Here is a 27,633-nt window from a genome sequence, read left to right on the forward strand (position 1 = left end):
TCTTTTGTTGTTGTTTTGCATACTGGGGCACAAACAAGGTCTGAAACAGTAGCATTCGCTGTCTATGGTCCTAGCCTGAATTCAGGCAATGGTCGTAGGCAGTGTAAGCTGTAGTTTCAGGCCTCTTGTGCACCGGCCTCTCCGCCGGTGCACAACAGGCCTGGCAACATTTGCGGTCTAGGGCCCTGGCCTGAACTCAGCCAGGGCCATAGGCAGCGAAAGAAAGCTCCAGTTTCAGGCCTCTTGTACACCAGCCTGTAGTGCACACAGGACAGGCCGGTGTACAAGAGGCCTGAAACTGAAGCATTCACTGCCTACGGCCCTCCTGAATGCACCCAATCTCAGAAACGCTAAGCAGGATCGGGCCTGGAAAACGTCTGCAAAATTCAACACAGTTTTTATTAAACTCTACAGAATACTGCAGAGTCTGACTCCGTGAACTTCCCCCAGGGCTAATTATGACACCACGGGGCTGGACGGAGGAACAAACATTTGGAAGTAGAGGCTTCTTATGTTGAAAGCAAACAAAATTCTTTCTTTGATGAGAGAGCACACCTGCACTCACCGAGCAGCAGCTCCGATCGGAACACAACACCTGGTCTTTTTCAGCTTGGGAGAAGGAGGTGGAGGGACAAAAGCTGCAATAAAATTCAAGCAGCTACCGCCTGAAGCACCCACAGTGTAACACAAACAAGAAAGGAAAAAAAGAAGCCCCTGAAAAAAAAAGAGATAAAGAGCCATGGCATAAATATACTTTACTTAATCCCTGCTCCGTGGAAGGAACGAAAGACAAAAAGGATGGATGAAGAGACAGTACTGACCACTAGCAAACAAAGATTTTTAAAGGACACTGAAACGGCTTTAAGCCCACAAGAGAAGTATACTAAAGTATACAAGAGGTCGCACGGGGCGTGGCCGGCGGCTGATGGTGCCGCATGCTTAGAGGGGAGCTCCGGGAGAGCAAACGGGGCCCGGCGTGCTGCAAACCTAGTGGATTGTGGACGCATCGGAATGCGCCAAGACGACAAATCTCATTTTCGCCCAGAAATAACCTTGGTAAACATCCGAATTTAAGGCATTTACATCCGCGGCCGCTCGAAACAAAATGGCGGCCGCGACCAAGGGATTTCCACACAGACCCGCCCCGGAGTGCCGAGGAGATTGAGCACCAGCGGCGAGTCCTAGGTGGCCCCCGCTGACTAGGGGGGCCCTGAAGTGGAGGCAGTTAGGAATCAGGAAGAATCGGTGAGTGAGGGAGCGCTTAGACGCGAAGAATACAACACCTTCGCCCACCCGCGGTTCGTAGACTGTCCCCGCCAGCCCGGGGACCCCCAAGCCTCCCAGAAAAAATAAACTCACCGGAGACCCCCGGGCGAGGAGGGGGGAGAAAAAGGAAAGACAAAAAATGAAAAAAAAGAAGAAAACTCGGAGAGGGGCACGGGGACCCCTTTCAACACTAACGCAGAGGCGCGTTCCCCCCCACAACACAACTAGAGGGCGCCTCGGCTGCTCTCCGCCAGGGGCGCGCGAGAGGGACGATCCCCCATCGGGCCGGGACTAAAGAATAAAATTAATAACACGGGACTGCTTGTGCGTGAGCGGTGAATCACCTTCCGCAAATTTGAAAACCAGAGAGTGAGAGGACAGGAATTAGGGGACCACTGCTCGTGCCTAGGAGGTGCTGGAAAATAGTTGACAAGACCTGGTGCTCGCGACCTTCCCCTCTACATCAGTGCCTCGTCCTGCATCACAGGGCGAGATCGCCCCACGCTGAAGTTCCCCTGCATATCGTGTAACGAATAATTGAGCACAAGAACGTTCACAGGATAACCAGGAGGACCCCCCGTAACAACTCAGGTCTAAGTCGGACACGGAAAACACCAGTGAAAAACAACCTGAGCTGAGCTGGAAAGTAGGAGGCCCTAAAAACACAGAGGGTTTCCCCCCCCCTCCCCCGAAAGTACAATGCAAAATTAGGAGCCGCCCATCGATGCAGAAGACTCTCTCCCGCACCTAATTAGTCAACAGTTCCGAAATGGGGAAGACCAAAATACGCAAAGAGCAGAGCCTAGACGAGGCCACAACCACTAAAACCACTAGTCACTCCACAAAATTAACCTCTCCAGATGACAAGTCGCAACAAGAAACAACCCTGGATACGGTCCTCCTGGCCATCAGAGACTCCTGGGAAGCATTGGAGAAGAAAATAGATTGCTTAGCAATGGACCTTACCACCACAAATTAAAGGAGAGAGTGGGAGCAAATTAAAAAACTCTTGCAGCAACAACTCTAACACAAAACTCTACTACCACAGAGCTCACAGATCTCTCTCTACGCATTAAATCTCTGGAATCCAGAGCGGAGGATGCTGAAAACCGTACACGCAGGAGTAACCTTCGCCTGGTTGGGATCCCAGAGAGAACAGAGTCTTCAGCAGACAGTTTAGAAGCTTTTCTGGAAAACTGGATCAAAACCACAATACCCAAGGAAGGCCTCACAGCATTCTTCGCAATAGAAAGAGCCCATAGGGTACCCAACAGAATGCCCCCACCTGGGGCCAGGCCTAGACCAATTGTAGCAAAGTTGTTGCATTACAGAAACAGAGACTACATTCTCTCGCAAACACGTCTACTTGGTGAAATAACATGCAATAACCAACTAATTATGATCTTCCCAGATTTCTCCAGAGAAACGCAAGCACAAAGGGCCTCTTTTAATGACCCTAAGAGGGCACTACGTAAATGTGGTATAAAATATGCAAAGCTCTTCCCGGCTAAGCTCCGTGTGGAACATGACGGCAAAACACACTTTTTTTCTATCACCGCAATTAGCACGGGAATGGATGGAAACCTTAAACATAAACAACCCATCTCCTCCTCCTAGAACCTTACGTAAGCCCGTCAGGAAACGCAGCAGATCCACCAAACGAACTCTGGAAGCAGCCCCTCCAAGACAACAATCACTCCTGGAGATGCGGAATGCGGTAGAAACGGCAGCAGCTCTAAGTGGAGGAACCAGCCCTTGGCCTAGGACCCCGGACAATGTCTCCGACCTCGATTCTGACTGTGGGGGCTCATCGACATCCTCACGTGATACTATCACAAGCCCACCCAAAATAACACCTGGTACTGCAGAGGAGATTATCTAATTGCTATCTAGGAGGATCAAGTTTTAGGTGATCACCAACATGGTCCTAATTAACCCACCCAGGATAATAAGCAACTATCCTTTCAAACCAACTGATAGTTCATGCCTCTTGAGTACACGCTACTGGAAACAATACACTGTACAGCCGGGCCCCAGGAGCAACTCCGGGCGGGGGCTCTCGCCCGCCGACACATCCCCCACCTGTAGGATGCTAATTTAAGAATGTTTAAGGTTTGGAACGGGAATGTTTTGGTCACCGGTCTTGGGGAGTGGGAGTTGGGGTTTAAATTCGTTCACATAGTTAGAGGGGTTAATGTTGCACTAATCACTAATGAATCAAACAATTCTCGTCCTGGATACTAAATCAGTATTCTTAACAAAAAAAAAAATGTTTAAAAAAATAAATAAAAACAAAAACTTATCAATAGGTCTACACCCACCCACACTTACAAATCTAAAATCCACAGATCATGGCAGCAATCTACAAAATAATAACATGGAACATCAGGGGCCTAAATAATATGTCCAAACGGTACAAAGTATACAACTACCTCAAACGGAGGGGCACACACACAGCCCTACTACAGGAAACACATCTGTTAGAACACGAAGTCACTGCACTAAAAAAGAGATGGAGAGGACAGATATTTGCCACTACCTACTCCGCATTTGCCAGGGGAGTGCTAATATGGATCCGACTGGGGGTTCCCTTCATGCACTACAAACAACCATAGATAAAGAGGGGAGGTATGTAGTGGTTAAGGGCAGACTAGATGGGAAGGTGGTGACAATTGGCGGCATTTACGCACCAAACCTAGATCAAAAACAATTCTTTGATCAACTATTTCAAGAACTGGGTCCGAGCCTCATAGGACCGAAAATCCTCAGTGGGGATTACAACTGTGTAGCCAACATACACCTAGATAGGTCACACTCGCCTTTACCGCACTCACAAACTTAAATAAACACCAGTTCCTTTACAAAATGGCAATAAAATTGGCAATTAGGAGACTGTTGGAGACAGCTTAACCTGCTCAGTAGAGACTACTCCTATCACTCAATAACACACGACCTACACGTTCGATTAGACACCATCCTAATATCCCACAAACTGCAGCAGGTAGTAATAGCAGCCGAATATTTAAGTCGCACTATATCGGACTATAATCCCATGATGGTATCTCTAGCATGGAGGGTGGAAAAACCGTCAATCCCCACTTGGCGACTGAGGACAAAACACTTGAAGACGAAGCATTCAAACTCTCCTTGCATAAAAGCATTGAGGAATTTTTCACTATAAACACAGAGACAGCCTCTTCCAGAGCCCTTGAATGGGAAACATTTAAAATAGTAACCAGGGGCAAATGTATTGGCAAGAGTATAGGAGTCCGAAATTCAATTGAGAATGAACTAAAAAAAACTGGAAGACTCCCTCAGAGAAGTAGAGTGTAAGATCCCAACTCACCCTGAATTGACCCTCATGACTGAAACTAAAACTAAAATTACTGAGGCAAACACTAGATTATCCCGCTTCGACTATAAGCAGTATATAAATCTGCAACATGCAGACGGCGACAAGGTAGGTGCCATGTTAGCATGGCTAGCTAAGCCCCCCAAGCATCAAACCACCATAATTGAGATCGAGACACAACGGGCGATAGAGTACATGGTCAAAGGGAGATCAATACGAGTTTCCTAGAATACTACTCAATCCTTTATGCCACACCTACGGACGCTATTAGTAACATTCAGGTTCAGGAATTAGAGGCTCTCTCCCTTCCTAAACTAGGGGCGGAAGAATGCCAGTCTCTAGCTGCTCCAATAGCAATAGCGGAAATTAAAACAGCAATACAAGGCATGGCAAGGGGTAAAGTTCCCGGAACGGATGGACTCCCAATGGAGTTCTATTTACTATTCCAGGATCTATTAGCCCCGAGACTTAGTGCAATATACACCGAAGCATGGCGCATCAACAAACTGCCTCAGTCAACCAATGAGGCTATAATGATTCCCCTACTTAAGCCCGATATATCACCCTTGGACGTTCGCTTTAACCGCCTGTAAAGAAATGGCTCCCTGTTGCAGTTACTCCTCACTTTTTGCCTGATACTGATGCTGACTTGACTGAGAAGTGTGCTGGGACCCTGCTAACCAGGCCCCAGCACCAGTGTTCTTTCACCTAAAATGTACCATTGTCTCCACAATTGGCACAACCTGGGCACCCAGGTAAGTCCCTTGTAACTGGTACCACTGGTACCAAGGGCCCTGATGCCAGGGAAGGTCTCTAAGGGCTGCAGCATGTCTTATGCCACCCTAGGGACCCCTCATTCAGCACAGACACACTGCTTGCCAGCTTGTGTGTGCTGGTGGGGAGAAAATGACTAAGTCGACATGGCACTCCCCTCAGGGTGCCATGCCAACCTCACACTGCCTGTGGCATAGGTAAGTCACCCCTCTAGCAGGCCTTACAGCCCTAAGGCAGGGTGCACTATACCACAGGTGAGGGCATATGTGCATGAGCACTATGCCCCTACAGTGTCTAAGCAAAACCTTAGACATTGTAAATGCAGGGTAGCCATAAGAGTATATGGGCTGGGAGTCTGTCAAAAACGAACTCCACAGCTCCATAATGGCTACACTGAATACTGGGAAGTTTGGTATCAAACTTCTCAGAATAATAAACCCACACTGATGCCAGTGTTGGATTTATTAAAACATGCACACAGAGTGCATCTTAGAGATGCCCCCTGTATTTTACCCAATTGTTCAGTGCAGGACTGACTGGTCTGTGCCAGCCTGCTGCTGAGAGACGAGTTTCTGACCCCATGTGGTGAGAGCCTTTGTGCTCTCTGGTGACAGAAACAAAAGCCTGCTCTGGGTGGAGGTGCTTAACACCTCTCCCATGCAGGAACTGTAACACCTAGCAGTGAGCCTCAAAGGCTCAGGCTTCGTGTTACAATGCCCCAGGGCACTCCAGCTAGTGGAGATGCCCGCCCCCCTGGACACAGCCCCCACTTTTGGCGGCAAGTCCAGGAGAGATAATGAGAAAAACAAGGAGGAGTCACTGGCCAGTCAGGACAGCCCCTAAGGTGTCTTGAGCTGAGGTGACTCTGACTTTTAGAAATCCTCCATCTTGCAGATGGAGGATTCCCCCAATAGGATTAGGGATGTGCCCCCCTCCCCTCAGGGAGGGGGCACAAAGAGGGTGTAGCCACCCTCAGGGCTAGTAGCCATTGGCTACTAACCCCCCAGACCTAAACACACCCCTAAATCGAGTATTTAGGGGCTCCCAGAACCCAGCAAGATAGATTCCTGCAACCTAAGAAGAAGAGGATAGCTAAGCAGAAAAGCCCTGCAGAGAAGACGGAGACACCAACTGCTTTGGCCCCAGCTCTACCGGCCTGTCTCCCCACTTCTAAAGACACTGCTCCAGCGACACTTTCCCCAGGGACCAGCAACCTCTGAATCCTCAGAGGACTGCCCTGCTCTAGAAGGACCAAGAACTCCCGAGGAGAGCGGCCCTGTTCACCCAAGACTGCAACTTTGAAACAAAGCAGCAACTTTGAAACAACTTGTGTTTCCCGCTGGAAGCGTGAGACTTGCTACTCTGCATCAGACGCCCCCGGCTTGACTTGTGGAGAACAATCACTTCAGGGAGGACTCCCTGGCGACTGCGAGACCGTGAGTAGCCAGAGTTGCCCCCCCCCTGATCCCCCACAGCGACGCCTGCAGAGGGAATCCCGAGGCTCCCCCTGACCGCGACTGCCTGCTCCTCAGATCCCGACGCCTGGTAAAGACTCTGCACCCGCAGCCCCCAGGACCTGAAGGATCCGAACTCCAGTGCAGGAGTGACCCCCAGGAGGCCCTCTCCCTTGCCCAGGTGGTGGCTACCCCAAGGAGCCCCCCCCTTGCCTGCATCACTGAAGAGACCCCTTGGTCTCCCATTGATTTCAATTACAACCCAGACGCGTGTTTGCACACTGCACCCGACCGCCCCCGTGCTGCTGAGGGTGTACTTTCTGTGCCAACTTGTGTCCCCCCCGGTGCCCTACAAAACCCCCCTGGTCTGCCCTCCAAAGACGCGGGTACTTACCTGCTGGCAGACTGGAACCGGGGCTCTCCATTGAAGCCTATGCGTTTTGGGCACCACTTTGACCTCTGCACCTGACCGGCCCTGAGCTGCTGGTGTGGTAACTTTGGGGTTACTCTGAACCCCCAACGGTGGGCTACCTTGGACCCAAACTTGAACCCCGTAGGTGGTTTACTTACCTGCAAAAACTAAAACTCTTACTCCCCCCAGGAACTGTTGAAAATTGCACTGTGTCTAGTTTTAAAATAGCTATATGTGATTTATGTGAAAACTGTATATGCTATTTTTCTAATTCAAAGTTCCTAAAGTACCTACCTGCGATACCTTTCATTTAAAGTATTACATGTAAATCTTGAACCTGTGGTTCTTAAAATAAACTAAGAAAATATATTTTTCTATACAAAAACCTATTGGCCTGGAATTGTCTCTGAGTGTGTGTTCCTCATTTATTGCTTGTGTATGTACAATAAATGCTTAACACTACTCCTTTGATAAGCCTACTGCTCGACCACACTACCACAAAATAAAGCATTAGAATTATCTCTTTTTGCCACTATCTTACCTCTAAGGAGAACCCTTGGACTCTGTGCATACTATTCCTTACTTTGAAATAGTGCATACAGAGCCAACTTCCTACAGCGCCCATTATCAATGTTGAATCTAGACTATAAAATACTAAGCCGGATACTGGCAAACAGACTTTTACCCCACATGACATCACTGATACATCAACACCAATCGGGTTTTATCCCACAACGCAGTACAGCACAAAATATCAGACGCTTAGTCTCAATACTGCATACCCTGCCCCCAACAATGCACCAAGCAGCGATAATCTCCGTAGATATAGAAAAAGCCTTCGATAGCCTAAGGTGGGACTACTTAGAACAGGCCATGCTAAAATTAGGACTAGGAGAGGGATTCACACGCTGGACAAAACTACTGTATACCAACCCCACAGCGAGAGTACGCACAGGCAACACCATTTCTGACTCCTTCCCTATAGGTAGACGAACCAGACAGGGCTGCCCACTTTCCCCCCTTCTGTTTGCTATAGCAGTAGAACCCCTTGCACAAACAGCAAGATCCAACAAGTGCTTTGAGGGTATACTAATTAACAGCTGGACACATTACATAGCTCTATATGCAGATGACATGCTATTATTCCTTAAAAACCTGGATATAGACCTACCTGGCGCAATAAACATGCTAGAAAATTCCGGTATGGTCCTCCATTTTCCCACTAACCAAGGACTCTGCAGATAACAGGGGCTTAACCTGATCCCCGAACACATTTACATACCTAGGGGTCAACATATACCACACTGTAGAAGATCTGTTAGAGGGAAATGTACAGAGGGCAATCAGAGGAATCAAAGCTAATATGCTCTTCTGGAGCACACTACCATTGACTGTTTTTGGGAGAGTTGCACTGCTCAAAATGATAGTACTACCCAGGTTACTCTACTACTTTTCCACTATCCCGCTAATAATCCCAAAAAGAGTGTTCAAAAACAGACTCCCTAATTGTGAATTTCATATAGGGCCCGAACAGGCACAGAATCACTCTTAACACCCTCCGGAGGCCCACTTCGGAGGGTGGTTTAGCTGCACCAGACGAACGAGTTACTTACCTTCGGTAACGACTTTTCTGGTGGATACATAAGCTACCTGTGGATTCCTCACCTAATGAATACTGCCATGGCGCCAGCATTCGACGGAAATCTTCTTCCTAGTCTCTGCACGTCGACGAGGACGTCACTCTAGCCCACGCGATGCCGTCTGACGTCATACAGGCAATAAGAGGTCCTCGACGACGTGCCGACGTCAGTACCAACAATTTTTTACGTGCATGAGAACAACAACCCAATGCAATGAAAGAGCAAGGTAAAATACCATAACATTGTAAAATACACAACATTGCAATGAATAGCTGTAAATTTAATATAACTTTTTTTTTTTTTAACCAACAAATATATGCAAATCATGTATATACACATATATATATATATATATATATATATATATATTTATGTATATATATATATATATATATATATATATATACACACAGATAAAAATACACAAATATCCATATATACAACATCTACTGCAACCTTGAAGACCAAGAGGAGCACACTCAAGGATTACTTGGTAAGACCAGAAAGGCAACGGGGAGGCGGGTGGGACCGTGAGGAATCCACAGGTAGCTTATGTATCCACCAGAAAAGTCGTTACCGAAGGTAAGTAACTCGTTCTTCTGATGGATACAACTACCTGTGGATTCCTCACCTAATGAATAGAGTCCCAAAGCAGTACCACGCCCGGTGGCGGGTGCCTAAATGGTCAAACCAAGAAATCCTGCAGCACTGACCGTGCAAAATGGCCGTCCCTTCTAACCTCAGAATCCAAACAGTAATGTTTCGCAAAAGTGTGAAGGGACGACCAAGTTGCGGCCTTGCAGATGTCGACCACAGGAACACCTCTGGCCAAGGCCGAAGTGGCTGACTTAGCTCTGGTGGAATGAGCTCTAATGCCCTCAGGAGGATCCTTCTTTGCCAAAGAGTAACAGATTTTAATGCAAAGAACAACCCACCTGGATAGTGTTCTCTTGTGGACTGCCTTTCCTCTCCTCTTGCCCACGTATCCAATGAACAGCTGATCCTCCAGCCTGAAATCCTTCGTTCTATCAATAAAGAAGCTTAACGCTCTCTTTGGGTCCAGCCGGTGCAGTCTTTCTTCCTCTTTAGAAGGATGAGGCGGAGGATAGAACGTGGACAAAGTAATTGTCTGAGCCAAATGGAAAGGTGAAACAACCTTCAGGAGGAAAGCAGCCTTGGTCCTCAACACCACCTTATCCCCATAAAAAGTTGTATAAGGGGGCTTTACCGATAAGGCCTGCAACTCACTCACTCTCCTTGCAGATGTTATAGCAACCAGGAAGACTGTTTTTATAACCAAATACCTTAAGGGGCAAGAATGCATAGGTTCAAAAGGGGACCCCATAAGGAAAGTCAAGACCAAGGACAAATCCCATTGCGGCATAACGAATGGTTTTGGAGGATATTTATTTATAAGACCTTTCAAGAATCTGACAACAATAGGGGATTTAAATAACGATGGTTGGTCTGGAAGACATATGAAGGCTGACAAGGCCGATAAATAACCCTTAATCGTAGCCACTGCACAACCTTTCTGCGCTAGAAACAGAGCAAAAGACAAAACGTCCGATAGATGAGCTTGTAAGGGATTAATCTGCTTCTCTCCACACCACGCCACAAATTTAGACCACCTATTAGCGTAGATAGATTTAGTGGAGTGTCGCCTGGCCGCTAATATAACATCCACTACATCAGGCGGGAGAGAGAAGGAACTCAGGTTGCCCCGTTCAATCTCCAGGCATGTAGGTGCAGACTCTGGAGGTTGGGGTGTAAAACCTGCCCCTGCGACTGCGAGAGGAGGTCTGCCCTGATAGGGAGACGGAGCGGAGGGCACATTGAGAGTTGGAGAAGGTCTGAGTACCACACCCTCCTTGGCCAATCCGGAGCTATTAAGATTACTAGAGCCCGGTCTTGGCGAATCTTCCTCAATACTCGAGGAATCAAGGGTATGGGAGGAAACGCGTAAAACAACTGGCCGCACCAGGTTATTTGAAACGCGTCCCCCAACGCTCCCTGCATCGGATACTGGAGGCTGCAGAATAACGGACAATGTGCGTTCTCCAGAGTGGCAAACAGATCTACCCGAGGAAACCCCCACCTTTGGAAGATTAAACGGACTTGATCTGGATGGAGACGCCACTCGTGGTGTGCCGAGAATTGGCGACTGAGACTGTCCGCACGTACATTCAAGACCCCGGCCAGATGATTTGCTACCAAGCAAATCTGATGGTCCTTTGCCCAGGACCATAGTCGAAGAGCTTCTCTGCAGAGAAGGTACGACCCTACTCCTCCCTGTTTGTTTATGTACCACATCGTGGTAGTATTGTCCGTTAGGACCTGTATCGACTGACCACGAAGGGAAGGGAGGAAGGCCTTGAGAGTCAGACGTACAGCCCGTAACTCTAACAGATTGAAATGAAACATCTGTTCCTCTGGAGACCAAAGGCCTTTGATCTCCAGATCCCCCAGATGAGCTCCCCACCCTAGAGTGGAAGCATCCGTTATGACCGTGGCCACTGGTGGCGACTGCGCAAACTGCTTTCCCTATGAAAGATTGTTGCTCGCAATCCACCACTTCAAGTCCACAGCAGCATCTCTGGAGATCTTGACAGCACCTTCTAGATCTCCTTTGTGTTGAGACCACTGCCTTCGGAGGCACCACTGAAGAGCCCTCATGTGCCAGCGAGCATGCGTGACCAACAGAATGCAGGAGGCAAACAGACCGAGCAGACGAAGGACCTTGAGGACTGGAACTACCGCTCCACTTCGAAACATTGGAACCAATTCCTGAATATCTTGAATCCCCTGAGGCGGAGGAAAGGCTTGACTCAATGTTGTATCCAGTACTGCCCCTATGAACAGGAGGCGCTGAGAGGGCTCCAGGTGAGATTTGGGCTCGTTCACCGAAAAGCCCAGGTCGAACAACAACTGAGTCGTTGACTGCAGATGTTGCAACACAAGCTCCGGAGACTTGGCTTTGATCAACCAGTCGTCCAAGTAAGGGAATACTGCTATCCCCTTCCTTCTGAGCTCTGCCGCAACCACCGACATCACCTTCGTGAAGACTCGAGGTGCTGAAGTAAGACCAAACGGAAGGACCGCAAACTGATAGTGCTGCGATCCTACCACAAACCGGAGATACTTCCTGTGTGACTTGAGTATCGGGATATGAAAGTAAGCATCCTGCAAGTCGACAGACACCATCCAATCTTCCTTGTTCAACGCCAAAAGCACCTGAGCTAGGGTCAGCATCTTGAACTTTTCCTGTTTGAGGAACCAATTCAAGATCCTCAGATCCAGGATTGGTCTCAACCGACCATCCTTCTTGGGAATCAGGAAATACCTTGAGCAACAACCTCGACCCCTTTCCTGCTCTGGGACCAACTCCACCGCGCCCTTTGAAAGGAGGACTTGTACCTCCTGTTCTAGCAACAGGAGGTGTTCTTCTGAACAATAAGATGGGCGAGGCGGGATGGGGGGCGGGAACTCCCGAAAGGGAAGGGTGTAGCCTTTTCCCACAATACTGAGAACCCAAGTGTCCGATGTAATAGTCTTCCACTTGCGGAGAAAATTCCGTAATCTTCCCCCTACAGGAGAGGAGTGAGTGGGAAATGGTGGAAGCCTAAGGCTGCTTTCCCTGCTGCACCCCTCCAGAGGACGAGGAAGAGGCAGAGTGCTGCTGAGAGGCTCCTCTGGTGCGGGCCCTACCTCTCCCTCTAAAAGATCTATAGGGATGGGAAGAGGCAGGTTGCTGGAATCTCCCCCGAAAGGAAGAGGAGGAAGAGCCACGCCCAAATCCACGAAACCTCCTGAAAAATCTGGAAGAGGCAGAGGAAGAAGGAGCTTGGAGCCCTAACGATTTGGCTGTGGCCCTGCTCTCCTTAAATCGCTCCAAGGCCGAATCAGCCTTGGCCCCAAACAGTTTGTCCCCATCAAAAGGGAGATCCAATAGGGTTGACTGCACATCCGCAGAAAACCCCGAATTACGGAGCCAGGCCTGCCTCCTTGCCACCACAGCCGTGCCCATTGCTCTGGCCACCGAGTCGGTCGTGTCCAGCCCAGACTGAATAATCTGGGTCGCGGCAGCCTGGGCGTCCGAAACAACATCCAAAAGACCCTGGGGAAGCTCCGTAAATGATGAGGAAATGTCATCCATCAGAGCATGGATATATCTCCCCAGAATACAAGTTGCGTTGGTGGCCTTCAACGCCAGACTGCAGGATGAAAAAACTTTCTTGGACTGCACATCCAGCTTCTTCGAGTCCCTGTCCCCAGGCACCGTCGGGAAAGAACCAGGCGCTGATTTAGATGAACAGGAGGCCTGCACCACCAAGCTCTCAGGTGTAGGGTGTCTAGAAAGAAAACCAGGGTCAGATGGTGCAGCTCGATACCTCCTGGCCACGGCCCTATGCACCGCTGGGGAAGATACTGGTCTCTCCCACACCTCTAGCACCGGATCCAGCAAAGCGTCATTGAACGGCAAAAGAGGCTCCGCCGCAGCTGAGGCCGGATGTAGCACCTCTGTCAGAAGATTCTGCTTTGCCTCTGCCACCGGCAAAGGTAGGTCCAGAAAGTTAGCTGCCTTCCGTACCACAGCGTGAAAGGAAGCAGCCTCCTCCGTGTATTCCCCTGGAGACGAAAGATCCCACTCAGGGGAAGTGTCCAGCCCACTGGCTGTATCCAGACCATGCAGTCCATCACCCGAGTCCTCTAGTTCTCCTTCCTCCAGGACTCGTTGGTACTCCTGCTCCTCTAATAAACGGAGAGCACGTCTCCTCGAATGAAGCCTCTGCTCGATACGCGGAGTCGACATGGCCTCCGCCGAAGTCGAAGATCGGCACCGATCCCCAGAAGCAACGACTCCGGCGCCACAGGTAACTTCGGCGCTGATGAAAGAGCAGGACGTAGAGAACACGGAGCTGATGGACCCACCGGAGTCACAGGACGAAATCCCGACGTCGACGGGATGGAAATCTCCTGGGCCAATCACTCTGAAGCCACCGGAGCGGCCACCGGCGCCGAGCCCACGTTCCCAAAAGGGAGAAAGGGCATAAAGGGTGCCGGCCGTAGAGGCGCAGGATCACCCAAAGAAAAGGCCAAAGGGCCAGCCGGAGCACCCCCTGGAGCCATCTGTTGGAAGATGGTATACATCGCATTTAGGAATGCGGTACTATCGGCTCCAGGGGTGGGAAAAGCTGGATACTGGGGTGCCTGTACTGGAGGCGACCCCGACGCCGACCTAGACGACTGTGACGCCGGAGACAACACCAGAGGCTGCACCACTTCAATCACTGACGCCTGTCCAGGTGAAGTCGGTGTCGACGGATGCGGCGTGACCGTGGGACTGACCTCCCAAGTCCTCCGGCGCCGATCCGAAGACCTGGAACGACTCTCCTTGCTTGAATGGCGCCGTGAATCTCTACGGCGCCGGGAGTCTCGATGACGCCGATGCCTTGGCGAAGAAGACTTCTTGCAATGTTTTTCTTTCTTCGACTTCGCCATAAACAACTTAGCCTCACGTTCCTTGAGGGCCTTTGGATTCATGTGCTGGCACGAATCGCAAGTCGAGACGTCGTGGTCGGAGCTCAAACACCAAAGGCAGTCGGAGTGCGGATCCGTAACTGACATCTTGCCCCCACACTCACGACAAGGCTTAAAACCCGACTTTCTCTGCGACATTATTACTGCAGAGAAGGACTACGCAGCAAAAAATATACTGTAACCACGAAAGTAACAGTTGCTCCCTCGAAGATAACCGTTTGGAATGCACGGAAAAAAAGGGAACTGACGTCGGCACGTCGTCGAGGACCTCTTATTGCCTGTATGACGTCAGACGGCGTCGCGTGGGCTAGAGTGACGTCCTCGTCGACGTGCAGAGACTAGGAAGAAGATTTCCGTCGAATGCTGGCGCCATGGGAGTATTCATTAGGTGAGGAATCCACAGGTAGTTGTATCCATCAGAAATGGAAATCTACTACTGGGCAGGACAACTACAATGGCTGGCTAAATTAATCAGCGAACCCTCAGGCACAATGGCTTTACGAATCCCTCTAAACTGTCCTCTTGAAAATATTGTTCACATACTACTGAACCCCATAAAACCTAAACAACCACTCCCTTTAGAATGGAAAACTTCAAGACATTGCTGGGAACAATTTCTGAGACGCACCGTGCAAATTCCCCATACTCTCCCGAGATCCCCCTAGTAGCCTTATAACCCCTTCCTGAAGGAACTCACCACAACACACACTAGTAAACTGATAGCACAAAACATTATGAAAGTTGGGGATTTGTATAGTAATGGTAAGCTCTGCTCCTGCGCAGAGCTTCAAGAACAGTTTCATCTCCCCTCCGGCTTGTTCCTTGCTCACAATGACTTGGTAAACACCATCCAAAAACTATGGGGAACAAAATCTAATGAACCAAATACACATGAAGGATGCCAGCTCCTCTGTTCAACGGGAGACCACAAGGGGGCAATCTCTGGAATATACAGATCCCTACAGAGCAGCACCTATGCACCAATGAATAAACTCAGAACCAAATGGCAGACAGACTTAGACATTATACTGGAGGACACGCAATGGTCTAGAATCACTTCTCACATCTACACAGTATCTAGGAATGCAAGATTCAAACTGATAAACCCATATATCTACCATCGGGCATATCTTATCCCACAATTGCTATCCAAATTTTACAACACAAATAGCTCTAAATGCCCCCGTTGCGGAGAACTTACAGCAGACCTAGTACATATGCTGTGGAGCTGCCCGAGAATTAGCTCATATTGGTTGGAAGTGTTCAGGAAAATATCCTCCAGCACAGAAAAATCACTATCGCCCACCCCAGTGGTGGCAATTCTGGGGGACTTTCCCCGCCCTTCAGCTAAAAAAATAACCAACAGGTTTGCAGACCTGGCACTAATACTAGCAAGGAGAGAAATAACGGCACACTGGAAGGACCCGCGAGGCCCCCAAATGGCAAGATGGCAAAATGCACTGGAGAAATCGGCTGGATCTGAAAGATCGGTTCTGTTAAAAGGAGCTCTACAGGGTCAAAGGTCTAGAGACTATGCCAGACACTGGGACTCCCTGCTGGAAAATTTAAAGTCTATGGATGCATCCACATCAGAGGATAACACCTCTGACAATGAATCAGAAACTGATTAGACCGTCACAACCGCAATACCAAAACTCCATAGAGTACTGTTGCGGCTTCTAATAGCAGAGAATTGTTGTAATAAGAGTCCTTGATGATGGGCAAAGTGCACGTGGGGTGAGGGGGTAAGATTTTGTTGCTGTGTCTAATTTAGTAAATTGTGTCATTGCATACTATAATCCCTTGTTAAAAGCAATAAAAATAAAAATAAAAAAATAAAAAAAGGAGGTTGCACGCTTATGCTAGACCTAAAAAGGGTGAAACAGAAAGAGAAGCATTGAAACTTTGAATTAGAAGGCTATACCAGGCATTATTCGCCATGAGTCTCTTCAATGGAGATGCCAATATTTCAGTGTTTGAATATAGTCTTATAGCCCACTACAGAGGACTGTTATAAGGCCGGCCATTTCGCTCCAGAGACCAAAGCCCGCCCAGGGAGAACTTGGTGTGCAGGAGTTGCGAAGGTGCTGGACCTTAATGTCAGTATAGCCCAGCTATGGAGGGCTATAAGGCTATTAGAACATTCTGCCACTTGACGGAAGAATGTTCTAATAAATAAAAGAAAGGCCTTACAGAACTCGAGGACTGAAATCCCCTCGGGCTCCGTGAGGCCTTTGTTTACAGTAACAGCTGTGAACGACGACATTGGAATGTTGGAACTCCGGGCTTCTAACCCGCCATTAGAAGCCTGGAGCCCTCCACTGTTTTCAAAGTAGTTCCCAAAATTCCAATGTTCTAATTTGTGATAAGTATGAGAGATCCACTGTGGATAAGAGCTGAATTGTAGTGTGCTGTCTTTTTATGTCTGCCTGCACCAATACTTCAATGATTGCTCTCGAGAAAAATGCCAATATCTGTGAATATTGCCACAAAACATGGCACACTGCAGAATAATCCAATCTGTGCTATATTTTATGGCTTAAATATAATTTCTGTGATACAGAATATGACCAATTCAGCCAAATGCATGCAAGGGTACAATAGAGGATGAAGGTATTCATATATAAAAAGGGGATGGGGGTTACCTCAAGTATCTTTTCGGAAAGCTTTTGGATTATTTTTCTATCGACAGGTAATATAACCATGCCCAATTATGAATATTTAATCTGAAAAACAGCACATATTATGAGTGAATTCCAAGAGATCTTGGTTCCTACATAGAAAAGGTGTAAGGAAATGGCTCCCTGTTGCAGTTACCCCCCACTTTTTGCCTGATACTGACTTGACCGAGAAGTGTGCTGGGACCCTGCTAACCAGGCCCCAGCACCAGTGTTCTTTCACCTAAAATGTACCATTGTTTCCACAATTGGCACACCCCTGGCACACAGATAAGTCCCTTGTAAAAGGTACCCGTGGTACCAAGGGCCCTGTGACCAGAGAAGGTCCCTAAGGGCTGCAGCATATGTTGTGCCACCCTAAGGGACCCCTCACCTAACACATGCACACTGCAGATTGTGTGTGTTGGTGGGGAGAAAAAGGCAAAGTCGACATGGCATCCCCCTCAGGATGCCATGCACACAAAATGCTGACTGTGGCATAGGTAAGTCACCCCTCTAGCAGGCCTTTCAGCCCTATGGCAGGGTGCACTATACCACAGGTGAGGGCATAGCTGCATGAGCAATATGCCCCTACAGTGTCTAAGTCTATTCTTAGACATTGTAAGTATAGTGTGGCATATTAAGTATGTGGTCTGGGAGTTTGTCAAAAACGAACTTCACAGCTCCATAATGGCTACACTGAATACTGGGAAGTTTGGTATCAAACTTTTCAGAATAATAAACCCACACTGATGCCAGTGTTGGATTTATTAAAAATGCACACAGAGGGCATCTTCGAGATGCCCCCTGTATTTTACCCAATTGTTCAGTGCAAGACTGACTGGTCTGTGCCAGCCTGCTGCTGAGAGACAAGTTTCTGACTCCATGTGATGAGGGCCTTTGTGTTCTTTGAGGACAGAAACAAAAGCCTGCTCTGGGTGGAGGTGCTTCACACCTCCCCCCTGCAGGAACTGTAACGCCTAGCAGTGAGCCTCAAAGGCTCAGGCTTCATGTTACAATGCCCCAGGGCACTCCAGCTAGTGGAGATGCCCGCCCCCTGGACACAGCCCCCGCTTCTGGCGGCAAGTCCAGGGGAGATAATGAGAAAAACAAGGAGGAGTCATCCACCAGTCAGGACAGCCCCTAAGGTGTCCTGAGCTGAGGTGACCCCTGCCTTTAGAAATCCTCCATCTTGATTTTGGAGGATTTCCCCAATAGGAATAGTGATGTGCCCCCTCCCCTCAGGGAGGAGGCACAAAGAGGGCGTATCCACCCTCAAGGACAGTAGCCATTGGCTACTGCCCTCCCATGCCTAAACACACCCCTAAATTCAGTATTTAAGGGCTCCCCAGAACCTAGGAAACTAGATTTCTGCAACCTGAAGACGAAGGAGAACTGCTGACCTGAAAGCCCTGCAGAGAAGACAGAGACACCAACTGCTTTGGCCCCAGCCCTACCGGCCTGTCTCCCCACTTCAAGAAAACCTGCAACAGCGACGCGTCCCCCAGGGTCCAGCGACCTCTGATGCCTCAGAGGACTAACCTGCATCTAAAAGGACCAAGAACTCCCGAGGACAGCGACTCTGCTCCAAAGAAGAAACAACTTTGCAACAAAGAAACCAACTTTAAAGGACTGCACGTTTCCCGCCGGAAGCGTGAGACTTTCCACTCTGGACCCAACGCCCCCGGCTCGACCTGCGAAGAACCAACACTACAGGGAGGACTCCCCGGCGACTGCGACCCTGTGAGTAGCCAGAGTTGACCCCCTAGGCCCCCCCCCCCCCAGCGACGCCTGCAGAGGGAATCCAGAGGCTCCCCCTGACCGCGACTGCCTGCTTCTAAGAACCCGACGCCTGGTAAAGACACTGCGCACCCGCAGCCCCCAGGACCTGAAGGATCCGACCTCCAGTGCAGAAGTGACCCCCAGGTGGCCCTCTCCCTTGCCCAGGTGGTGGCTACCCTGAGGAGCCCCCCCCCCCCTTGCCTGCCTGCTTCAATGAAGAGACCCCTGGGTCTCCCATTGAACTCCATTGCAAACCCGACGCCTGTTTGCACTCTGCACCCGGCCGCCTCCGTGCCGCTGAGGGTGTACTTTTTGTGCTGACTTGTGTCCCCCCCCCCCCCAGTGCCTTACAAACCCTCCCCCCCCCCCCCTGGTCTGCCCTCCGAAGACGCGGGTACCTACCTCCTGGCAGACTGGAACCGGGGCACCCCTTCTCCATTGAAGCCTATGCGTTTTGGGCACCACTTTGACCTCTGCACCTGACTGGCCCTGAGCTGCTGGTGTGGAAACTTTGGGGTTGCCCTGAACCCCCAACGGTGAGCTATCTTGGACCCAACTTTGAACCCTGTAGGTGGTTTACTTACCTGCAAAACTAACAAATACTTACCTCCCCCAGGAACTGTTGAAAATTGCACTGTGTCTAGTTTTAAAATAGCTTATTGCCATTTTTGCCAAAACCGTACATGCTATTTTGCTGATTCAAAGTTCCTATGATACCTAAGTGAAGTACCTTTCCTTTGAAGTATTGATTGTAAATCTTGAACCTGTGGTTCTTAAAATAAACTAAGAAAATATAGTGTTCGATACAAAAACCTATTGGCCTGGAATTGTCTTTGAGTGTGCGTTCCTCATTTATTGCCTGTGGGTGTACAACAAATGCTTAACACTACCCTCTGATAAGCCTACTGCTCGACCACACTACCACAAAATAGAGCATTAGAATTATCTCTTTTTGCCACTATCTTACCTCTAAGGGGAACCCTTGGACTCTGTGCATGCTATTTCTTACTTTGAAATAGTATATACAGAGACAACTTCCTACAAAAGGTTTTCCTGAAAGAATTTTTGTATTTGAATGCAAGACAAAATGCACTTGTAAGTCAAAACAGTTGGAATCAAAAACAAACCTGAACTGTGATCAGTTGTCACTTCAATTTAAAAAGCACTTGCGACCTGCCCTTATTTCTCATCTAAAGCCTACAGAGCTTTGGCAGGTGCTTGGCCAATGGAGCAAATGCGAATCAGTGCTGCTCTGCTCCCGGCTACATTTACAGTGATTAATATTAACTTTTGGCCCCCAAATAAGACTTCTACAATTACGCAAAGAGCCCTCCCAGCAAGCTGAGGCCCCATATGGAGCACTCACTACGATACACAAAGGAATTGGCAGGAAAAAAAAAGAAATCAAAGCCGTTCCTGAGACTGTGGGCCCCCATCTTGGATTTTACATTGCAGCAGGGTGGTCTTGGTTGAGACCCCACAGACTTGTGAATGCCAGCATCAAGATGGGCACCAGGCCCCTGACAAATGAGGTGGCATCAGCAGTGGTGCAGCAGCAGAGTTAGGGGCCTGCAACACAAGGCACCTGCAGGGCCACTGAGAGTGAAGGTTTAACAAGTTGGTGGGGGAGATACATTGTGGCTGCCTCAAGCCTGATTCCTCCAATATAGGACAAAATTGCCACTGTTGGGAGTCAGACACCCAACAAGCTGCTCCCCTAAGCAGAGGGCTAACAGCTTTGGTGTCAGAGTTCCAGGGAGCCCGCCATATCCTCAGACAAGGATTGACAACCCAGAGACCAAGCAGCATCCGAGGACAAAGCAGAGCTGGTCTTGCTGTAAGCTGTGAAGAAAAGCCCTTACTTACACAGAGACTGTCGCCACATAAATCCAAAGGGGACAATACACAGGACCTGAGCAAATACAGAGTAAGTAGGTCAAGCAGTGAGCTCATACTACTGGGGTGAAGTGGACACCCTCTGACACATCTGGGACAAATAAAGAAACCGAAAGTGAGGCCTGGCCTCCATGGTCCAAACCCTATACATCCATGGGGGGGGGGAAAATGACAGACCTGATCTGTGCACCTCACATTTTAATGTAAAATATGTGCAGTATCTCAAATCATTAGCGTCAAAGAGGGTATCTACAAACACCACATAATAATCAAAGCTGTCCAGCGCTCAACTCAGCCTTTTTATAGGGGTTCACACCTTTGATCCTGAATGGGCTCCCAAGAGGGACATCAGTAGCCTACCATCTGAAATTAAGTTGCCAACACCAGATGGGTGTATCTCAGACAAAAGGAAAGCACATGCTTGAGTAACACAATGTGCACCAGGGTGGTGCCATAGAACGAGGGTGTGTTGGTCTGGAGAATAGTGGGGACCATCAAACACTCTGGTTTCTACAATTGACACATCTCACTCAATCCCTCTGAGGAGACTTATTGTGACCCCCAGGGTCTAAATCACAGGATAGATTCCAACCATAACCTCAGAGTGAAGCATGGCAACTCTATTAAAGAAATGCTTGCTACAAAAATTAGTAATGCTGACAAGAGAGACAAAACTTAATTTGACCAATAAAGCCAACCCAGACACAGAACAGCATGAACAGACGCAAGAGCTAACATAGATATTCCTGCTGCAGTTCCATCTGGAAATTAAAGAGAAGTGTTCACAATAAGAAACTACTAAAAAGAATACTTAACGAGATACAAAAAGAAGTTCAACATCTGGGGTGACGACCTCGAGGACACTGCGATGACAGATTGCAAGAATTACACCAAGCAGGAATACAGTTGGTTACACTAATGTAAGGTGTAGGTTCTGAAAGATGAGGACATTGAAAATTGGTCAACTCTGCTTATGTTTGTTTTAATCTGTTGCACTATTATCTATGGGAGGAATATTTAAAGCAGCACGGTTACCCTGATGGCCAGGACTTCACACAATTCTGAATGAGAACTGTGTGATATTAGCCACATTTACTGAGTGATCTTTCATTGGACATGGCCTATGGGTAATGCCTACTAATTGCTAGCACTAGTAAAAAGGAGGATCAACTTCAGGGGAAAACGTCTTAAATCTTGTCTCACCAACAGGGACAACAAATTCACAGTATAGATTTTCTGATTTACCACATATGTGACGGCTGCAATTCTGGACTGTGTAAGAAAACATCTTGTAACAGAAATACAAAGGGTAGCACATTTTCCAAATGGCTAGAAAGAAAAGTACATGTTGTGGACAAACATAGGGGAATGTAATAGTGTATGCTTATCAATTGGTCTACACTGCTTTTGTGAAATCTTTGAAATAAACAAAATCAGTTTAGGAATAAAAATGATAAACACCTAACTCAGTAAGATTCAAATATGCTGTGAAAATGATGGCTTATTTAAATTCAATCATGAATCTTCACTTTACCTAGGTCTCAAAAACAATTTAGGATTAATGGGTTCACAAGGCAACTCACTTAGCTTAGCTCTCGTGTTTTTTAACCGGGTCAACAAACCAAAAAGCAAAGTTGTGGTAAGCCCTTTGAGATAGAAAGAAGTTTCAAACTCTTCCAGAATCAAGGCTGGCCAGCTACATCCATCTGAGCCAGGCTTCGCAAGAGGGATGTGAAGGTAAGCCAACCATTCCCCAATGAGCAGGCTTCTAGAAGTACCCAAGGAGTATGGCTTTCGACGATTCAGGTTCACCAGGAAACATACAGAAATGTGTGGATGCGACTCAATTTCCAGGAGTCTCTCATCTATGTTTCTTTTCTCACAGAGGCCAGCTGCTTTGTAAAGATACCTGTGCTTCTGAGTAGTCAAAGTGTCTTTTTTCAATATAGATCCACAGTCAGAAGAGGCTTGTGAAGGTCATAAATTCCATAGATATTCTACATGAAGGTGTCTCAATGGATGTCAGGGATAGCTTTCATCTCGGGGCTCAGTTTACACCAATGCTTTGGTTTCACTGGCAATATCAATATTGTTAACCCTACTTAAACCTCTAGGATAAGAAGCAAGTAATGCTGAGCACTGAGGACATGACTCACAGGCAATCAGGAAAAATACAGGCTACCTTCAGGGTTAAAAACCGCAACATCTATTGTCACAAAGATCCTTCCTCAAAGGCTCCACCTCACGATGCACACAATTCACTAAGGAAACCTGGTAGCGGACTGTACATTAATTATGCCATTTAAGCACATCTATGAAAGCGGCATACCTTTCTTCCATCGCTGGCATGGCAGTTGACATTTAGAGGGGTAAGAAGCACCTTAAGTTTTTCTTCATTTCCGCTTCTAGAAAACAGTAAAGTGTTTGTTTCAGTATAAACATCTACTGTTATAAAATAGGAGTCTCATGAAGGAAGGTTAGGAGTTGTTTTTTTGGAGAACAATCACATGCGTCTTTACCATAAGCAGAAATGCAGCAAACATTTTACAAATGTCTTTCCTATTATCCAATTAAATGTACTGCAGTTCTTTACAACCACTCAACTTCCTGTGCCAACACTATTTTTGCAGTCAATCTTGAAAAAGAAGTTTGTATTTTCAACTATATAAATCATTCTCAAAATGGCTAGCCACCCTCCTATTAATACCCACTTTTGGCAGCTTCCATTTGTGAAAAGCATTGTATAAGGGGACATTCATAAAATATAGATAAATTAAAGAGCGTCATTAAAAATATCCTGACAACAATGGTTTAATATAATGAATGGTTAATATATGGACATACACTTGTATCATAATAGCATTAACAACTAACCCAAACTCAAAGCATACTTGTTTTCAAGTTAAAACTTAGCATTCACATTCTTCCTCTTTTTTTTTTTTTTTTTAAGACTTGTATATTCAAATACACGGGTGTCAGATTGATAAAGACAGGTTAGGAAAACAACAAGACCCTTCACCTCCAACAGTGGGGATTGGCATAGCTGTTCATTGGTCCAGTGTTTCATCCTTCTGCTAGTGGACTAAGAAATAGGATGCCCAGAGTCATACCACCAGTTCTGGGAACTGGGCATTCTTATCACTACAGTACACAGAGGATCATCACATATTTTTTTCATACAGCACTTGTGACCACTACATATCAGAGCACTAATTTACAAATAGAGATAAAGCAGAGAAGAGGAAGACAAGAAGCTGAGACCCCCGGTATGGCAACAAAAAAAGAATAACCCAACCACTTATCATTACTTAACAAAAATAGCTTATGTTTGAAAAGGTCAAATGAAGTTTATCTGGACCAGGGTGGCATGGAAGAACACTACACCTTCAGTAAGACCAGTAATTGGACCTTCTTCCCTCAATGTTTGCTAAATTAAGCAGAAAGCAACAGAAAGTTTTGGGATGTCTCCTCCGAACCATAGGAGAGAGAAGGGGATGTGTTCAATGTGTTGGCTTTTTCTGCCAGGACTGCCGTCTTGAAGCTCTGCTAGTTTGGACACCTAAGTGACAGGCACAATCTAATGTGTAAGATGCCAAATAAATATTTAAGAAGTAAGGGTCAAAAAATTATGTGAATTTGGCATGGTTCTCAGCTACAATGCAACCCAAGGAACGGAATAAAAGTTACAAGAATGCAGACTTGGAAATAGGTTGTACGTTTAGTACAGAGTATTATCAATTGTAAATATTCCTACTAGACAAAATATATTTTTTATTGTTCTGCAGTTATCTAGAAATGAAAATAAAACTCTCACTACAGAAACCAATCACAAGTACAGATTAGGTTAAATATACACCAATATGTTTACTTAAGTAAAGATCAGCGAAGCCCATTAGATGTGCCCAATGCATCAAAGCAACCCCTACTCAGGGAATCATTGTGAGTTGCACAGTCTACCTGCCATCGTACTGGTGCAGCAGAGGCCTCTGTCCACCCAGAGAAAGACCATGGGCCAAGTCTACATACACTGCCTATTTGTTTGTCTGAGATAGTTATGGCAAAAATGCCTTACCTACACTTCAATAAACAATGTAAAGGAAGATGGTCAGCATTTTGTTTTTATCGTTTGTATTTCAGAAACAAGTGTGGGCCATAAATCTATTTTCCTTCCTATATCAGTAGTGTCCTGTAAGGAAGTCTTGGAAAAATACTAATTTTAAAACTCACTCAAAATATGGCAGATGTGTGACATGCTGAGCAAACAGTACTGTGGTGTCAGACGTCAGGTCAAGGGTTTTCTGCGGCTGTAACAATTAGTGCTTTGCTGTATGAAAGCCAGTAGATATACCAGTACTAAATAAGACAGGTAAAATGCTAAATTATTTGACGGAGAGGAGAGAGAACAATTATTTTTGTGAGGTATAGTCTGCAAAACTCTACCCGGGATGTTTTATTTGGTATGTTTTATAGCACCAAATTTTCTACATGCTTTTTCAAGTGCTAAATCTCACTCTCCATCCAGAAGATGGAATTGACTAAGGATCCAGTTGTCCTCTGCAAAAATGCAGTGCCAAGATTAAAGGAAATGAAAGTCAGCACTATTATGATATGCAACTGGTCGCCATCTCTCATACCCGCTCTACAGTCACTCCACTCAATAGAAGCAATGGCTGTACTAACACTGGCATTAACAAAAATTGTCAATTAAGACTCAATAGTAGAGACAAAACAAAGAAAACTAGAAAGTAAGTTTAAAAAAAATAAATAGAATAATGTATGTGCCAGGATGGGAGTTAGAGGAAAGTGTAGAGTTAAATAGTGGTTTTAATGAGGAATTAGCGCTAGGTAAGGTATGGTATGAGAGGAGATAGGATGCATCCATTAAGAGTGATGCAAGGGCTTCGGATTTGAGGAAGAATTAGAGGTAGGATAAGGGATCGGTTTAGGGTTTATTTAACCTTAGGTTTGTGCTAGGGTTAGAACAAGGGACTGGTATAAGCTACGCTGTAAAGAATACTGCTGCAGTTAGGATTAGAGTTCATGTTAGCATTGGTGTTAGGATTAGCGTTTGGGTATGAGATGGAGTTATGTTAAAGTTATGTTTAGGCATTAGGTTACTAGTTATGGTTAATGTATGCTGATGTACAATTTATAAGTGTAGTGGTAAATATTTGAATTTAACTCAACATTTTGGTATTTTCATGTTTTTCCAGTTTTGTCTTTTTTTTTTTTTATTACATTTTTCACTACAATCAATCTACTAATGAGCCAATTGCTAAATTAATTTACTGTCCTGGCACTCGAAAAGGCCATTTAGTTTTAAAAATAGTCTTTCGGGTAGTACTGTATCAGTGGTCTTGCTGAATCTTAAGTATATGACAAACACAAGTATTCTCTAATCCACAACTGAGTTACAAAGCAAAAACAGCAGCATTTTCTCCAATATGGCATTATCCAACACTAGCAAGATCATTTACCAAACAGTCTGTAATTTACTGGCTTTACTATACACCAATATATTCTGGAATTTGTTGGCTTCTAGATACACAGATTGTCTCCATACAATACTGAGTAAAAGCTCTAGTTCTAACAGACATCCCCATTCCATTACAGGCACCACGGCTAAGATACTACTTTTCCATAAAACAGAACATTAGCTGGTACAATTTTCCAAGCGCTGAAATTGCCTTTCATAACTTTTGCTCATCATCAAGATCATTTTGTATCCCTAGAATGGTGTTAAAACATTGTACACATTTATGCAGCTGTTTATTTACCTGGCACACTCCAAGAGTTCATCCTTTTTGTATTCGCCTGAAAGAGATAATCATGGTTTTATTAACATGAACTCCTATACTTAAGTTACACACACTACCACTATCTTTTGCATATTCAGATATGACACAAAGGCTATTTAAAACATGCAGTGACAAAGCCATTTTGGATTTAGTTTTTTTGTTTATGTTTTTAACAATATCTTATTGAACATCAGAGGCTAAGCAAACTATAATGCCATTTGAGAACATACTCAGCAGGGTGAAAGGGTGAATGTTTAATGAGAACATGCAGAATATTATAGAAATACAAACATGTTCAAAGTGCTTACAACTGTGGTTATAACTGTCAAATGTTTGAAATCACTCATACATGTGTCAAAGCTATTAACTAATAAATGAAAAGGATTGATGCGCAGGATCAAGCCATGTGAGTCGCACAGGAAGGTGCTCCTTTGCCATTAAAGAAAACATTCACAGGACAAAATACAGAGTCAAATTCTTAAAGGATTGTTAAAATTTAGGAATTGTTACAGAAGGTGAAAATATAGTTAGTAAAATTCAAATCCGCGTATATAATGCCAATTGCAACAGGTGATAAAATAAGCTCCTCCTCCAAAGCAAATAGCCAGAAACAAAATGTAGTTCAGCAAATAACTAGCATAAACATGCTCTTTTCAAGAGGCAAGGGATGTCTAGGTATAAATGATCAAAAAGACCAACATGAAGTCTGTCTCCAAGGACAGAGCGAAAAGTCTAAGTTTTACCAAATAGACTAGTGTAGACTGCACAGATCAAAAAAACAAGAAAAGTCTCAAAGTATGATCAGCAGACAGACCAACATGAAGAATGTAAGCAAAGAGTCGAGTAGAAAGAGATACCAGTCTGGGACAGAGACTGCTCAGTTTGAAAGAAAAGTAACGCACACTAACCAGAAAGGGCACATTTTACAGGTTTAAGACAGCGAAAAGCCACAAACTCGGCATGGTGAGATTCAGGCATTATAGTGCTGAACTAACAAAGTTCCATGGTATGAGCCAATCAACACTGGAGAGACTGTGTTATTTGGAAAAGAAACATTTAGA

General features: G+C 46.3%; 1 protein-coding gene across 2 annotated transcripts in view; it reads right to left on the reverse strand.

Moving 5' to 3' along the window:
• TNKS2 (tankyrase 2) overlaps nt 1–27,633 on the reverse strand; it is a 511,364-nt gene that overhangs the window by 404,015 nt on the left and 79,716 nt on the right. For both annotated transcript variants that reach the window (XM_069239858.1, XM_069239857.1), the window contains exons 4-5: nt 26,552–26,588; nt 23,104–23,179 (exon numbers count right to left, since the gene is read on the reverse strand). In XM_069239858.1, coding sequence (XP_069095959.1) covers nt 23,104–23,179; nt 26,552–26,588 — 113 coding nt within the window. The remainder of the gene's footprint in view (nt 1–23,103; nt 23,180–26,551; nt 26,589–27,633) is intronic.

Source organism: Pleurodeles waltl, chromosome 6 (genome assembly GCF_031143425.1).
Source record: "Pleurodeles waltl isolate 20211129_DDA chromosome 6, aPleWal1.hap1.20221129, whole genome shotgun sequence".
NCBI lineage: Eukaryota > Metazoa > Chordata > Amphibia > Caudata > Salamandridae > Pleurodeles > Pleurodeles waltl.